General features: G+C 46.0%; 5 protein-coding genes across 5 annotated transcripts; 3 read left to right on the forward strand and 2 right to left on the reverse strand.

Annotated features, from left to right (window-relative positions):
* Nucleotides 1-5609: 5609 nt before the first annotated feature.
* On the forward strand, nucleotides 5610-8221 carry PHALS_11955 (rna polymerase i-specific transcription initiation factor rrn3; the record flags this gene model as incomplete). The annotated part of the gene is made up of 4 exons (XM_024727411.1): nucleotides 5610-5656; nucleotides 5719-5761; nucleotides 5812-5931; nucleotides 5987-8221. 4 exons carry the CDS (start codon nucleotides 5610-5612, stop codon nucleotides 8219-8221), a joined length of 2445 nt encoding a protein of 814 aa, XP_024577991.1.
* Nucleotides 8222-8335: 114 nt separating this feature from the next.
* Nucleotides 8336-9563, reverse strand: PHALS_11956 (Immunoglobulin-like fold; the record flags this gene model as incomplete). The annotated part of the gene is made up of 3 exons (XM_024727412.1): nucleotides 8336-9217; nucleotides 9275-9370; nucleotides 9429-9563. 3 exons carry the CDS (start codon nucleotides 9561-9563, stop codon nucleotides 8336-8338), a joined length of 1113 nt encoding a protein of 370 aa, XP_024577992.1.
* A 103-nt stretch (nucleotides 9564-9666) lies between these two features.
* Nucleotides 9667-10331, reverse strand: PHALS_11957 (uncharacterized protein; the record flags this gene model as incomplete). Its single annotated transcript, XM_024727413.1, has 2 exons — nucleotides 9667-10185; nucleotides 10254-10331. 2 exons carry the CDS (start codon nucleotides 10329-10331, stop codon nucleotides 9667-9669), a joined length of 597 nt encoding a protein of 198 aa, XP_024577993.1.
* Nucleotides 10332-10432: 101 nt separating this feature from the next.
* On the forward strand, nucleotides 10433-13886 carry PHALS_11958 (calpain-like protease; the record flags this gene model as incomplete). Its single annotated transcript, XM_024727415.1, has 4 exons — nucleotides 10433-13145; nucleotides 13203-13431; nucleotides 13669-13692; nucleotides 13757-13886. The coding sequence occupies 4 exons, from the start codon at nucleotides 10433-10435 to the stop codon at nucleotides 13884-13886; spliced, it is 3096 nt and encodes a 1031-aa protein (XP_024577994.1).
* A 127-nt stretch (nucleotides 13887-14013) lies between these two features.
* PHALS_11959 (uncharacterized protein) lies at nucleotides 14014-14964 on the forward strand (the record flags this gene model as incomplete). The annotated part of the gene is made up of 1 exon (XM_024727416.1): nucleotides 14014-14964. The coding sequence occupies one exon, from the start codon at nucleotides 14014-14016 to the stop codon at nucleotides 14962-14964; it is 951 nt and encodes a 316-aa protein (XP_024577995.1).
* Between the last annotated feature and the right edge of the window lie 1186 nt (nucleotides 14965-16150).

A 16150-nucleotide genomic window follows, 5' to 3' on the forward strand; every position in this document is an offset into this window, starting at 1 on the left:
TCCAGTCCACAATGGCCCTTACCTGAGCGGGATCTGCATGAAGGCCACGCTTCCCAATGAAGCACCCTATTAAGGGGATTTCTTCAGCGCCGAAGATGCACTTATCTGTGTTAGCATACATCTTATTCGTGAGCCTGCACCCGAGCACCGCTCTCAAATGGACGATGTATTTTTCCTCATCTGTCCTCCCGATCCCCGCACGACTGTGGACGAAGATGTCTTCAGAGTAAGTCTGTGCATACGCTCGGTGGGGCCTGAACAATTGCGTCGCAAGACGATTACATGTTACTGGCGCATCTGACAGCCCTTAAGGCATACCCAGCCACCCCCAAAGCATCCCGCTCGCAGTACTCACCGCTGTCTGCGGAATATCACATGCTCCCATGAGCAATTGGTAATAACCATCGACCAAGTCGAGTGCACTGTACTTTGTACAGCACATCCTTTCTAGGAATCGGCGTCTGAGCCAGAATGGTGGCAGCGTTTAGCTTATTGTAAGCGTGAGCGATACGCCACTTGCCGTTCGGCTCTCGAACACAAAACGTGGGTGTCGGGTGGGGAGACTTGCTCCACGTACCATTCCTGCGTCGTGCTTCGCACGTAATAAGGCGTCAATGACGTCACACTGCTCCTTGGGCAGGGGCCATTGGCGTGTTACGCAGTATTTGGTTTCCGGAACCAGGTCGATCCCATGATGCACACCTCGGTCTGGAGGTAAGACCGACGGCTGGTCTTTGGAGACGGCGCCTTGAATTCCTTTACCAAAGAATAGTACTAATCCTAGGGATCCTTTAGGATCGAAGATCTATTTCGTGCGTCTAGCACCCTTAGAACAGCTTCATCCAGAAGCGACGGCGAATTAATCACCTCGTTTGGTCGTATAATGACCACCTCGGCTACATCGCCTGCCTTCAAGGCGCTGTCAAACGCTTCGAAGGACATCTCGTCTAGCTCAAGCCGAGCACCCACCGCGGGAATAGACTCAAGGGTGACGTCGCCGTCTTCCTCTCTCGTCATACCGTTGAAAAGGGTATATAGCTGTGCGCTACCGCCTGCGGTAGACACATCCTGGGTCAACGTCGATGCCCTGCGTCTTTCAGATAATGTACAGCACCGCCGACTCCTCTCTACTGAGGTTTTACGCCTCGGTGAGACCAGTAGGAATACTCAATCAGTGTCGTTTAGTATCCCCACTAAGCGAGCAGTGCTCAGTGACTTCCGTGCCACTCCACGCGCATCACTGGGGCCTCGCTCTGGATGCTTCGGACCTCGTCCGACCATTCCACTCTTGGCATGCAGCAATTGCTTTGATACTTGAGCAGTGATCAGTGGGTTACTTGCCAATCCACGTTCAGCCCGCGGAATTCTTGTCCGATACACCTTCGGTGTTCAACACCTCGTAAACTCCGATATCCAGCACATTGACCGTCCCGATTCAGTGCCCGCGCCAAAAGAGCTTCTGCTTCCTAGCAGAAGTGTGTCAGGAGACGCGCGCGTAGCGCCCAAGGTCTTCGACCTCCAGTCGATCCATGGCTCATGGTGTTCCAACCATGCCATACCAAGTATAAGGTCTTATTTGCATCCAAGTCTAAGACTAAGCAGCGTTCCACGCTATCAAAGTCAAGAACTTGCCACCGCCCGGCACATGATACAGATACCCATCGCTAAGCGGACAATGACGGCGTCACTCAAATGTGCTTTCAGCGCCTCAGCATACAGCTGACTTCCTTCGATCGTGGAGTGTCGAGCATAATTGCCCGACGTCCCGGAATCGATCAGGATTTTCTGTGGCTTCTCTAGGCCCTTCACGGCCGCTTTTACAATCAGCAAGCCAGGCTTGCACGCACTTTAAGAGCACGCAGCTCTTTGGGGCTGAGCCCTGCTGCCTCTTCCTCTTTGAGGCTCAACATAACTCAGTTCTTCCCCAGTAAGGCGACCCGCGCCTACTGGATTCTCTCGCTTTCCCGCGACAAATAAGACTGGTTAGACGCGGGACGTTGGCTCGATGAGCCTTGACGCGCGTTGCGCAGGGGACAACCCTTACATGCTGCTCAACAGCTCGGAGCTCTCCCTCATCTTTCTCAGCATAGCTGAGATCCGTTGGCTCAGGCTCGCTCGACGATGTCTGAGGGTGTGCATTCCAATCAAGTCGTGCCGACTTAGAGTTGAATTTGGCATTGAATGCCAAATTCACCGCTTCTTCAAAAGAAGATAAATGCACACGGAAGACTTTCATTTTGGCCACGTCAGTGCGGAGGCCTTCCATAAAGACGATCACTGTGACCGCCTCGGGGAGAAAATCGGCTGCCACCCCGGCAATGAGAGTTCTCAACTCTTGGACAAAGTCCACCACCTCCTTCTTGCCCGGTCGGGTGACAAGGAAACGCGATCGCACTCGATATGCCTGGTTAGGCGGTGAGAACACTAGCGAAAGCTGACGTTTCAGCTCCTGGAAGGAGGGGCACGCCGCTTCAACTGAAGTACCGCACGTTGGTGCCCATTCTTGCGCTCCTCCCCCGAGCTTGGCGATAGCTAGCGCCACGCGTTGTTGCTCGTTTTGGAGCATGGCGGATGCCATAGCCATTTCGACCTCTCTCACCCAGAGCGGGATATTCTCTCCATCCTTATCTTCGAAGGTCTTAACGATCACCATGAGCGGCCTGAGCCGGGAGGAGTCATCCATCGTCGACAGCGGCGTCATGAACGGAGTCGATGCTGACATCTTCTTCTCTAGGGGCTCTAGCAGAGCATTTACATAATTCGAAAACGCCTCTTGGCCCGCGCTTATCGCTTCGGGTCCTTGCGAAGCAAGGTGTTGCATGCCCTCAGGGCGAAGCGGGGACATCAGCTTATTAAGCCCGTCCTGCATGCCCAGAAGCAATTAGAAGAATTATTCCATCCTTACAGAGGATCAGTCGTAACGTTTCAGGCGTAGATTGATTACGAATGCTACCAAATGCAGCGGGGCTGCCGTAGCTCTTTGCCTAGAGGAAGCTTAGTGAGGTCACCGAATTACGTTGTATACCAGTACGAGTGTAGCGGATCGCAATCCGCTACCTCCAAGAGTACCCAAAACCTTACCCAAGGCAAATGTAATCTTCGGTTCAAAACTGAAACCGTATTTATCTGTTTTATTTGCGGCAGAGCCGCCTATGTCCTAGATCTAGGTTTCCCAATTAAATAGTAAAACTAATAAATTTGCGTAACTACTGGCAGTCCCGCCACGTAGTGGCTTCTTGTTACGGTGTAGCCACATCAATGTGTGATGACACCGACTTGTGTAATCCGCACCATTGTACGGTCACACCATCTTGTGTAACTCGCCCCTCTATACCGGGGGAAGGGGAATTTCGTTACACCAGGGTATGTGTAACCCCGTTGCACATTCCATCAGAATCAGATTGAGCGTCATGCACGGATAGCGCGATGCTGTGGCTGAGAAAAGGATGTATAGAAGCAACACGCCGATACTGTCGACAAGCGAGATAAACATGAAATAGCAAAGGAAAAATCTTTATTATATGCAGTTGACCTATACATGCAATGTCTGTTGATCTTTAGGACAACAACACGCTTTATCACACCTTTCACAGTCGCAGCGTAAAGATATTGCGTTTTACTGGTAGTTTTTTGAAGTGAAAGGAGTGCATCCTATGCTCGATATGGCCATACCACGATTCCGTTCCTACGAGCCAGTCGAACATGAAGAGCGTTGTGTTTCGTAAGCTGATCTACCCACTGCTGTAGAGCATCAGCGCGGTTTTGAGCCGCTGAGGGTGCTGCAAGCCACGCAGTACGACGGCCGAGCTCAGAGGTCGCATTCAGATCTGATCCATCTCAGTTTCGGCCGCAGCCTCGGGAGAGACAACGTGCCGCTACAGACAGAAAAGGTCGCGAGAGTCAGCCGCGGGAAGGTCTTACTCCATTGGGGCTGCTCTGTATGCAAGAAATAATCCACTTCCCGCGGAATAATTGGTAGCTAGTATCTGACCAAGTCGAAGGTTCGAAAAACTAATTTTGAGACTCCAATTTGGCAAAATTGCCCTGGCACTGTTTCGCCGACGATTAGTCATGCTTTTGGCCTTCAGATCCCACCGATAAGAGATAGGATCATTTATTTTCATCAGACTTCCCACCAACAAGTGGGGACTAACCTTGTTGCAAGCTATTTACCTAGTCGGTGGCTGTGATAGCTGTTTCATTAACGGGGTTATGAACACTTAAGTATGGGAGTGGATAGATGTCCACCTTAACGTCCCCGTCGTGCTATTCACTTCACGAGGTCAATTATGAGGCAACGCTCTAGTCGTACGTTTGCTTCACTGAGGCTGGCTTGAAACGCTTTGATGTGGGCGTGACGAAGAATCGTCTTTGCCCAGCGCGCAACCAGAGTACAATAATCTTCGGCACTCTCGCAAGCGTACAGTACCCGAGGTACATCCTTGATGGACGATTCGGGTTTCTTAACCGCAGCTGCTGTAAGCGTAAGAGGTGTTCCTAAAAACCTGCGGGACGGGCAAGCGCTTGCGGAGCAACTTTCGACTCGCGCGCATGGATGCGTAAGCCCCACCCAGCACGACTTCTGACACTTTACAACCATGGTCTTGACGTGATGAATTTGGCAAGAGTCGGCGTGACTCTTGCGCTCGCAGATGAGCAAGTTGGTCCCCTGAGCCTGGTCCAGCTCCTTATCACGGCGCGGTGTCGTAAAATGATTCACGATAGGAGAAGAGTACGGAGAGTTTACCTAGCGCAGAGAAGAGGCGCGCAGAAAACACCTTATCAGCGAGTTGCTCGGCCGCATGTCTCCAGGTTAGGGGGAGTGTGTCAGATCAGGACTCGTAGATTTTCTGCGACCGCTCTCATATAAAAAACCTTGGACACACGAGTATAGCATTGCGGGCATCTGTCGCGATCCTCACGACCGATGCCCGCAAAGATATTTTTGGATGCCCACCGAGCTACGTGACATTATAAACGGTAAAGGGATAACGATGCAAATATGCTATTTGGAACGGGCACTGTCGTTTAAAGGTAGAACTCTGCACGCAGTGAGTGCGTGTTGAGCGTCGTCTCAATCTTGGTGTGAGGGGGGTCTAATGGTGTACGTCCTGTACTTTTGTGTCGTGCTCCTTACACGATTGGACAATTGTTCAAATATATTGTACACTTATACGAAGTGATAGATATGATATTTACTGTTTTGTGAAGTCACAAATATTCAAAATCATCTAAGCTGTTGGTATCTATGAAAATAATGGGACTTTGTATAAGAGACGTCCGTGATTTTATCAATTGGGTATATATGCTCCAAATCTCAATAAAAGTCACTCTTAAAAAAGCAAAGTAGCCTAGGTTTCTAATTGCGTCATAGGCTCTCCGGTTGCGTAAAGTTCAACTTCTGTGCATTTGTTGACGCAGACTCCTGGAGTCGAAGCTTCTTTGCGGAAACCCCGTTTCAGATGAGCTGTACTCCATACTCTTGTAAGTAGCAAAGTTACCGAAGAACGCAGTGCAAAATGTTGGTCCCATTCTATCTCTGGAGTGAGCCTGTAGCTCCGCGCTTACCAAGCACACGCTATTCTTGACTGCTGTCTGCTTCTAGATACATGAATATACCTTCGGTTTGCGTAACAGATAGTGTATATAAACACAGGTAAGACGACAGTAAAAGTGACCATTTACTCCAAAACACGCTTGTAATTGAAGCGTTTACAGGGTTTTAGCAGCACTTGTCCACTTAACGTATTTACCAGATAAAGTAGCTTTTCAATATTCACCAATCCCGAAACGCTTTTAATTCACTGAAAGATGGCTGGAGCTGCAGCGTTGATACACTCGACGCTGGGAACGTCGACGACCCCACCGACTGAGGAAGAGGTGGCTAGCATGCATCAATTTATCGAAAATGCGCTTGATCTGGTCATAAAGGTTAGCTTAAGGTTCTACGTTCACAAGATTTGGCACACTTACCTTGTCCTCCCAGGGTAATACCAAGAGCTACCAGTACCTTATCCAGCAACTGACGCTTGTACCGGCACCTATTGTCACGCGTCGCAAGATTTTTCGTGCTTTGCCACGTTGCATCTCCACGATGGCACGTGAACACCACGCTTACCGAGCACTGCTGGATGTGTTGTTCAAGTTTGACCTGTTGGCCAGCGGAGACCCATGTGAGGTCGAGGACTACACGAATTTCATTGTACATTTAGTATCCTCGAATACGATTTATGTGGTTCCAACACTTCACATGCTCGTACGTAATATGCGTCGTCCGCAGATGAAGGAACTGCCTTTCGACCTTCGAGCACAATTTGATGCAGATCAGGCAAAAGATGAGGCAATTCAGAGAGCTGGCAATATCGTGATAGGAGAATCTTTTAGCACCAATGGATCGATAGAAGCGCATGATACAGGAGAACTAAGTTTGGAGGAACGCATCCAAGCTCGATTTGAAGCTGCACATCAGACACTTAAACGTGTACTTGTGCTGGTCCCTACGGCAACCAACGTCTTATTTCCAATTTTGTGTGAACATTTTCCGCACAAGCGAATGGATGCCTCGACTCAGGTTGCATATTTACGCAATGTACTGCGTGTCACAGAGTATGTGGGTGGTTTACGTGAGCGTGTGTTAGGACTGGTGCTTGACCAGCTTGTAGCGATTGACGTGGAGATCAAATTAGACGAAAGCGAAGAGGATGTATTTACAATGGATGACTTTTTAGATGATGACTTATTACCATCTGACAATACGTCGGGACGCATGGACGAAATGGCTGATAAATTGGACAAAATGATGCTCGTAATGTTTCAGCACATAGAACAATGTGCCACATCATCACCTTCTACGTCGGAGTTAGCTGATACAGTACTTCCTATCGAGGAAAGCAATACATACAACAACCTAAACATGCGTCAAGCAACCTTGATATTCAAGTATTTGCTCAAAGTATTCGAACACTCGATTTTAAACACTCATCGATCCAAGTATCCGCAATTCTTGCTGTTTTACGTTTGTCGAATGGACCCTCAATTCCAGGACGTGTTCATCTCGCAACTTCTTGCAACATCACTGGATCCGCAGACACCTCCAACTACACGTCATAGCTGTGGTGCTTATCTAGCCAGTTTTCTTGCTCGTGCCAAGTATATTTCCGTGGCATATCTTCAAAAAGCTTTATATCATTTACTTAAGTGGTTGCATGACCAAATGGATCTTTACGACGCTGCACATGAAGACCAACAGGACAAAGTGGAACGTTATGTTGGCACAACAACTCCCAAAAATGAGGAGCGAGTACTCGAGGAGTCGGAGAAATTGGAGATTAAGAGTGTTCGGGGCTTTCAAGAAAGCATATTTATCTCCTCCTTGCAAACCGTGTGTTATATGCTATGCTTTCGCGGACTGGAGATTGCTACCAGTGACGATGGTGCTGGCTATGAGTTCTTGCGCAGTCTTGGCTGGGAACGGCTTTTGATTACGAATACTGGCTATTGTCCATTGGCGTATTGTCAACAAACAGTTGCAACTGAGTTTTTGAATCTTGTCGAAACGTTTGATTTGGTATCTGAAGAATGTCTTGAACGTGTAGACCAAGCGATTGGCACAGCAACAGTGCCAGCAAATTTAGCTGCCAAATCCATGGAGCATTCTAAGAAGCCTACGGTAGGATCTGCTTCTGCTTCTACATTGATTGGTCAACGTCAACCTTTAGAGACGTTTTTTCCTTTCGATCCTTATCTCTTGCGTCGCTCATTTCGGTATATTGGTCCGTTGTATTTGTTCTGGAAACATGCGGATCCGACATCAAGTGAGAACTGCGATTTACTAAATTCTGTAAAGGCCACAATTCGTCAGATGCAGGAGACCGCAGAAGACGAAGGTGACATAAGCGAGAAAGAAGAATTGGTTGATGATGATTCAAGTTTAATTGGAAGCGCGCCTAGGCCAATGAGTTTGTCGAATGCCTCGTATAATGCAGACAGCTACATGGGCAGTCTAAATCGATCCTGCAACATGTCAGTTGGTTCGTCTTGCGACGATGAAGCATTAAATGATGATGATCGGATAGCACATCGGCGACAATTGCCAGCACGCACTATGTTTGATCCATCTCCTTGTCTATCAGCGAGTTCACCGCCATCAAGACTTCCGCCACTAGGTGCTACCGATGCATTCACTTTAGGATTTGATGAAGACGAAGATAATGGATTCTAAGTCTGTTCATGTGATAGCGACTTATCAAACGCTATGAATTATGCAGCCATAAAGTATATATTATCAAAGGTGATGACTTTAACTCATGACACCGGCATTGCTGTGATCACCTCCCTACCGTCGACACAGCTGTGCGCGAAGCTGCTCATTTTCATCCTCTAAACGTACCAGCTTCGGTACAATTTCCGAATCCACTTCCTCAATTTGATTCTTCAAATGATGATTCTCTTCTCGAAGTCGCGACACCTCATCCCGCAAATACGTATTGATATCCAATTGTTGCTCCAAAGATGTCTTGGCTTCCAGCAGAGCATCTTCTACTTCGAGCTGTTTCACATGAGCCAGATCTGCTTGTTCCTGCACCATACGATTACAGTCGGCCATTATTCTCTCAACTTCTTCCTCTTTTTGAGTAATTTCGCTTTTTTTAGCCTCCAATGAAGCTTCATACTTCATTATCTGCTCGTGACTGGCATTTACTTGCTCTTGGTGCTTACGAAGCGCTTCTTCGTTCATTTCTAGCCGTTCACGCAAGGTCTGCATTTCCAATTCATACTGTACTTGTCCTTGTTGCTCAATTTGCGCAGCTCGTAGCTTTTCCTGCTCATTCAAAAGTTCTGAAATCATCAATTCATCTGCTGCTCGTTGACTTTTGACTGTCTGTAGCGCTATCGTCTGCATACTTAGCTCCTGTTGTAACTTTGAAAGTCTTGAATCGATGATACGGCGACTAGCAAGCATATCTTCATGTTGTTGTACTCTATTCTCACTTTCACGCGCAACCTTGCGTTCCTCTAAAATGTCCGTAAGTTTCGAAATCTGACCTTTTAAAATACTCTTCTGCTCACGCTCCAATTTCAGCGCATGTTCAAATACAGTGCCCGATCGCTTAGCATCCTCTTCTTCTGTAAAAGTGCGCGTATTAGGCGTCAGTGGCGACCACTCACCACACTGGCATTTAATCTCGTCCACCACGCGTACACGGAACACATACGTCTTTTAAACAGCACTACTATAAGTACAATAAATGAAATAAAAAAAGAGTCACCGTACCGTGTTGGGCTTGAGCCCCTTGACAGGGAATAAAGTACTAGAAAAGGTTACAGAGTCAATCCACGAGTAATAGACGTAACCATGCTCACTGTAGCTCTATAGAGTAATTTACAACTTAGTTTCAATACGTAGGTACATTTAAGTCGCAACCAACCGCTTGCAGTTTGTACTGCGCTTCTTCATTGCCATTCGGTAATTGTTTTACACGCAATGTAATGGATTGGTCCGTTTTGGCTACAATTTCGGGCGCGAGAAGCGATGGGAGCTCTGGCATCACGGTAAACTGCATTATTAGTTCGACTGTCGCAGATGTTAAAGAAGGAAGAAAAAAAACGAATGAATGAAATTTGATTACAGAATATATTCCAATTCTCAATTATTTTCCCTCAACTTTACCAGCGCATGACGCGACTTTGAGATGGAAAGTTCCATACAAATGGGCGACCAGGGGCAGGCGGCAAGTTTTTCGCTATGCAATCCTCAAGAATTTCATCCTCAGCATCACCCTCCCACTCAAAACGCACATTGTGCGTGGAAACATGCTGTTGAATGAGTTTGTCGCGCGCTTCATGGGTTGTGCTCATGGCTGATCGAGTTCCTGTAGGATCGTAACTCAGTACGGCCGGATTTTTGTTCCCTGGTGATCCACGTTTAGCATCCGCTGGGATCTCAACTCGTTTCTCGATGGGAAGAGATGGATGCATTCCGACTTCGATAGGGAAGGGGAAGCGGCGGATGTCGCGCGTATAGTAGTTGATATTGTAAATACTATCCTTGGAATCACTGGATGGCACAAAAACACCCTCAGCTTGTTTATCCGGCGAAGGATAGCGATAACCTTGCGAAAAAGCAGGCGATTGATTTAATTGCTTTGTGCCCGTAGCTTCCGTAAAGACAAGCAGTTTGCGCAGCTGCGACGAACAACAGTCCTCACTTACTTTAAACGATAACTTTGAAAGGCATTTTATATTCAATTCACCTTGTTACGAAGCTCTGCTGGTAGCAGTTTCTGATACTCGAACTTGACGAAGGGTTTCCACGCGTCCTTACCGGTCATGGTGCGGCGAGTATTGCGAAATACCGTAGCCGCTCAAGTATTTTCCACCAATCCTATAACTATAATATATCATCCAATCAAATTGACGCTTTGGTAACGTCATGGCCAAAAGCATGGCGGAACAGCACTACGCTGAGGCGCTGGCGGCTGTTGAACAGGCAAAGAAGTACGAACGCGAAGGCCAGCTCACGCAAGCTAATCAGATGCATCAAAAGGCACTTCTTCTTTATAAACGTCTGGCGATCGTAGAGTCAGCAGCACAACGTGAGCGTCTACAGCTTAAAATTGATGATTTGACGACATGCATAATTGCTCTGCAGCAGTCGAGCGATTTCTTACTGACACGCGCAATGGAACAGCATGCAGCTGCAAAGGAATATGAGGTATCCGGCAATGCTACACCTGAAAGCGTCAAGGAAAAATATATTATCGCCGCTGAAACGTACTTTCAAGCACTGAACGCACTGCCAAATAGCGATACAACAGTCAGAGCGGCGCTTCAAGAGCAACTCGAGTATATTATAAATTATATATCAAAGTTGAAGGCACGAATCGAGGAAGCGCAAAATGAGGTACCGAAACAGGAAAAATGCAGTGATGACGACGTGCATCTTGCTGCGCTCCAAAGGCCAAAGCTACAGACTTCACAGTGCAAAACAGCGCCCATAGCACTGACTAACGTATTAGCTGCAACAAATTGGATTAATATGACAGAGAAATTGGACGAAAATGACAAGGAGGCGCTGGGGAATGCCTACACAGAGAAGGAACTGGAAGTACTGCGCAGGTCTTCGCATATAAATGGACACTTATTTGTACCCTGGGTGGATGATTTGGACGCTTATGAAAACTTTGATGTGCCGGAGGCATACTGTGATCCCGATGGTTTTGTGCCGTTATCGGTCAAGCAAAAGAAAAAAGACGCAACGTGGATGAGACCAAGCGAGTATGCGGCACTGTGCGGCCAAGCACCTGTGATGATTGCACCAGGCGGAGTAAATCCATTTGTTGTAAAGCAGGACATTGTAACGGACTGTTCATTTGTTGCGTCCTTGTGTATTGCTGCCGCATATGAGCAACGATTTGAAAGATATTTGATAACAAACATTATTTTTCCAGCTGATCTAGTGACAAAACAACCGGTTTACAACCCTCATGGAAAATACGCAGTTAAACTGTGGGCGAATGGTGTGCCTCGTAAAATTGTCATCGACGACTTTTTGCCTGTCAGTGCTTCTTCTGGACAACTTTTGTCAAGTTGTACGACTTATAAAAATGAACTATGGGTAAGTTTGATTGAAAAAGCTTATTTGAAGCTGAACGGAGGCTATAACTTTCCAGGCGGAAATTCAGGGATTGACTTGTTTGCTCTTACGGGGTGGATTCCAGAGCGTGTCTCAGTATTCGAGCTTCTTGACGCGCCAACTAAAGAAGAACGACTATGGAATCAGCTTAAGAGTGCGTTTCACTATGGAGATTGTATCATCACAATGTCCACAGGAGACATCCCAAAGCAGGAGGCAAAAAAAATTGGCCTTGTTCCCGCTCATGTCTATGCTGTGCTCAATGTGTATGAACTGACGGACTTGGCTCAGAACGGTAAAACGATACGACTTTTGCAAGTTAAAAATCCCTGGCGTAAGATGAGCTGGAAAGGACCATATTCTCGATACGATTACTCTCGATGGAACAGCGCCATTGGTGACGAGCTGGATTCGTATCAACGCCAATTCTATGCACTTAAAAGCACTATGCCGAATGAAGCTAATAGTCAGCCAGACGAAGGCTTGTTCTGGATGGACTTTGAATCTGTTAAGAAATACTTCGAGAGCTTGTACTTAAACTGGAATCCTGAACTCTTTCCTTACAAAAGAGTATACCACGAACACTGGTCTGCTGATGTTGGACCTGTCAACGATTCATTCACTCTTGGATTTAATCCTCAATACTCGTTATCCTTTAGAAAAATTGCAACATCACAGGACAAAGCAACGACCTTTGCTACATCCTGCACTGTGTGGATTCTTCTTTCGAGGCATGTTAGCGCCATCGAACGCGAAATTGACTCCTCGACTCAGCAATTTTTAACACTCCATATTTATCGTGGTACACCTGGTAAGCGTGTGTTCTACAACCACCGTGCAGTGTCTCGAGGAACATACAGTAACAATCCCCACACACTCATGAGTCTGGATCTGGATCTAGAACATGGTCCTGAGCCTTCATTCACTCTTGTGGTGTCACAGTATGAAACTATAGCCGCCCTCGATTACACATTGTCTGTTTTTTCAACCCAACCATTTACCTGTGAGACAATTCCATCATTTGACATGAAATCACCGACATCAATCGTAATATCTAGTGCTTGGGATATGGACTGTGCTGGTGGGCGTCCATTTTTCTCGACTTTTATGGATAATCCGCAGTTTCATCTGCAGTTGCAACAACCTTGTCGATCACTTTTCCTTTTTCTTGAAACGGAAAATTTTTATTCCAAAACTCCCCAAAATCCTGCTTTTCCAATCAACTTGCGTGCAGCTCTGCACACTCGCGAGCGCCTCTATGGATTACACGCTGCAGGATTTGCTGATACAGGAATGAAGCCGCTTAAAGTGCTTAGCTCTGGGAAATACCGGCCTGGATTTTGCTTTATTGAAATAGATACATCGACTCTTGCTGCTGATTTAAACGATATCGTGCTGATCCCGACCACATTTGAAAGAGGCGTTCTTGGCAAGTTTACACTGCACGTTGTAAGCGATCCCCCAGCTCAATCGATTATTGCATACCGCCAACTTCCTGCTGAAGGACATGGTATGGAGCTTACTAGACTTCGAGGAAAGTGGGAACTTAGTAATGGGTCTGCCGCAGGATGTGCCAAATTCGGGTGCTATACGTTTAATCCCAAATATTTGGTGCATGTTAAACAGGAATGCGATATTCTAGCTCGTTTATTGGTCCTTGAACCAGAGCCAGTTGCAGCACCAGAGGGTGCTTCTTATATTAACGTGTCAGTCTATGAAAGCACGTCAGAAGGAGATTTACTGCTGTCGACGAATCCCAAGTTAGCCTTTGCAAGTGCAACTTCAGGAGATGGAACGTATGTGAGCAGTCTTCCCTGTGGTGCCCTGGCAAAAGCCAAGCGAAGATATTCCCCGGGTTGGTATATTGTCCTATTGTCCACTCTCGAGCCTCAAGAATCAAGTTTTGAACTTCGACTTTTTGCCTCTGCCCATCTTGACGTACGCTTGCTTTAAGCTCACAGACAAATTCCACGCTTCAGCTTCTGTTCTTGTTTAGCCAAGACGAATTGACACTAAACGTTACGATGCGTCAGGGGTAAGCTTTTATTAGCAACAATGTAAGAATGATCGATCTACAATAGTATGAGTGAAAGACAATGCGTAAGTCAATGCTGTCTACAGTCATCCGAAGTTGTTTGCCTTGCAGTTCAAGGACGCACTTTCGCTCGACTGGCTTCAGCGTCACGTCTCAGTTGGACTACTTGCTTTTCAATCCTATTGCTGGCCACCGCATGAAAGTCTTGTAAAATAGGAGCCGTTCCGACGGACAAAAGGATCTGAGAGAATAGCGTCATCTGCGACTGGACGAGTCAAAAGGGACAAAGAGGTTTTAATTGCAACGACACAAAGCAACTCATTGTCAGATCTACTTTCTGATGATGAGTCAGCATTTTTCTCAGCCATGCTCGGAAAATCGTGATGATGACGTTGATCAAGATACAGAAAAACAAGAGGCAACTATAAAAGCTTCAATTAAACGACAGCAGCGGTACCGGGAGAAGCAGCGACAGTATGTGGACCGCCTTGAGGAGACAGTAAAGCGTCTACGTATGGAGGTAGATGAACGACTGACTGCGCGACACAGTGCTTACAAAGTTCGAATTCAGGAGTATATGTCAGGGATGCCACTACAATCGAGTACAGTACAGGCCACGAGTATTATTTCCTGTATGCGAGAATGTATAATAGCTTTTGAATCAGGGAATCAAGAACAACAGGCAAATTTTCTTGATTTGGCAGCATGCAGCGATGTGCGATATGGAGATCAAATCGGACGCACATTTGTCCTACAGCATTGGGCATATTTTGCTCATTTATTTTGTAGTTTCATGCTCAAGAAGTGCAATTATATTGTGGAGTGCCAGGATCAGTACGTGAACGTGGGACGAGTGAGTGCTTTACTTGTTATTCGACTACGACGTCATCTTTGGACCAGTATCTTTCCTCATACTATTCTTAACGAGCGTTTACGCACCCGAATGGTGCAAAAATCTACTTTACGACTACCAATAACATTCATATTTTATTTCGATGGGCTTGGAAAAGTGTGTCGCTACGCTCCTACAATTGACTTTGTGACTGGCCTATATATGGTGGTTCAAAACTACGGAGACGTGGCCTGTTTGTTGGAAACGGCAAAAATCGATGCGGCGGGACGAATCCTTGAAGAATTACTGCCATTTGATACGTATCAAGTCGATAGCGACTTCTGCGGTGACCATTGCAGTCATAATCGATTCCAGACATCACCAGGTTGTCGTAATTTCACCGCGACACACAAATTCGCCATGTCTTTTCTACTATCAAGTGATACAGAGGAACAATCCTGACACACTGGACACACGATGTCATTGGGTTTGAAATACCCGATACTATCATGACTTAGAATCTGTAAAATTAACAAATGTGCATTATATTCGCGTCGTGAAAAAAAAATGAAGACATTAATTACTCAAGTTTTTCACCACTGTTTATAAGGAAATCAAACCACTAACAATTTTTAAGAAAAATGATGGACATGATAAGGACAGACGTCGTTTTGACAGTTTATTATAAGTTTGTGCTTGCGAAAGGTTTGACATCAGTCGAGGAAAAGTAACACAAAGGAAGAGACCATGTCAATCTAATGTGTCAAAGTCGCGCTCAGCATGTACATGAATTGATACAACATTCGAAGATATATTGTGAAAATACCTTAAGGACTACACAAACGGATTAAACGTATACATCAGAGCCAACTAGTTACAAAATTGACTACTATATGTTTAACTTCTTATATCGGTGCAAATGTCCGATGCCTTAGTGACCAGCACAGCCGAAATCCTCTCGCCTACCCAAATCCAATTTGGTTTATTATTTCCTGCTGCATTCAGCAGCGTCGACTTTTGCTACATTTGTCTGAAAAGTAGTGTTATTAGGAAGACAAGTCGAGCTTTGACAAACTAGCATTGTTTTTTTGATTGGGAGACGATGGTTTTGATTCGCTGCAGACTGAGAATCAAATAATTGGTTTTAAATCTAAAAAAAAACAAAACACAATGATTCGAGCTAAAACTACAATATTACCTAAAGCCCAGAGTGGGTCGCTCTCATTATCGAGAACTGGAGGAGCTACTTCTCGATAATGGTACTTGCACAAGCACAAGAAACTAGAGGTACTTTAATTTTATATTTGTCCACATTATTTTTGTTGATACACTCGACGTGCCATATCGTGTAATAGGGTTACACGACATACCTGGTAACAGGGGTGCGTGTCACACGAGATGGGCATGGTGTGACTAAACCCAAACAAGAATACGGTATGTGGCTGGGTAGCCAGTAGTTATGCATGTAGATTTTACTATATATATCTAGGAAAAAGTATACATTTGAAGTTAGGCGGCTTTGCCACAGATAAAAATAATTTAAGTCAGTTTTGAATTTTAAATGGGAGAAATAATTAGCGCTGGGTTCAGCTTGAAGTAAGCGGATTGCGATCCGCTAAACTCGTACTTGTTCTAAGTATAGAACGAA

Source organism: Plasmopara halstedii, assembly GCF_900000015.1.
Source record: "Plasmopara halstedii genome assembly, contig: Scaffold_555, whole genome shotgun sequence".
In the NCBI taxonomy this organism is placed as follows: Eukaryota; Oomycota; class Peronosporomycetes; order Peronosporales; family Peronosporaceae; genus Plasmopara; species Plasmopara halstedii.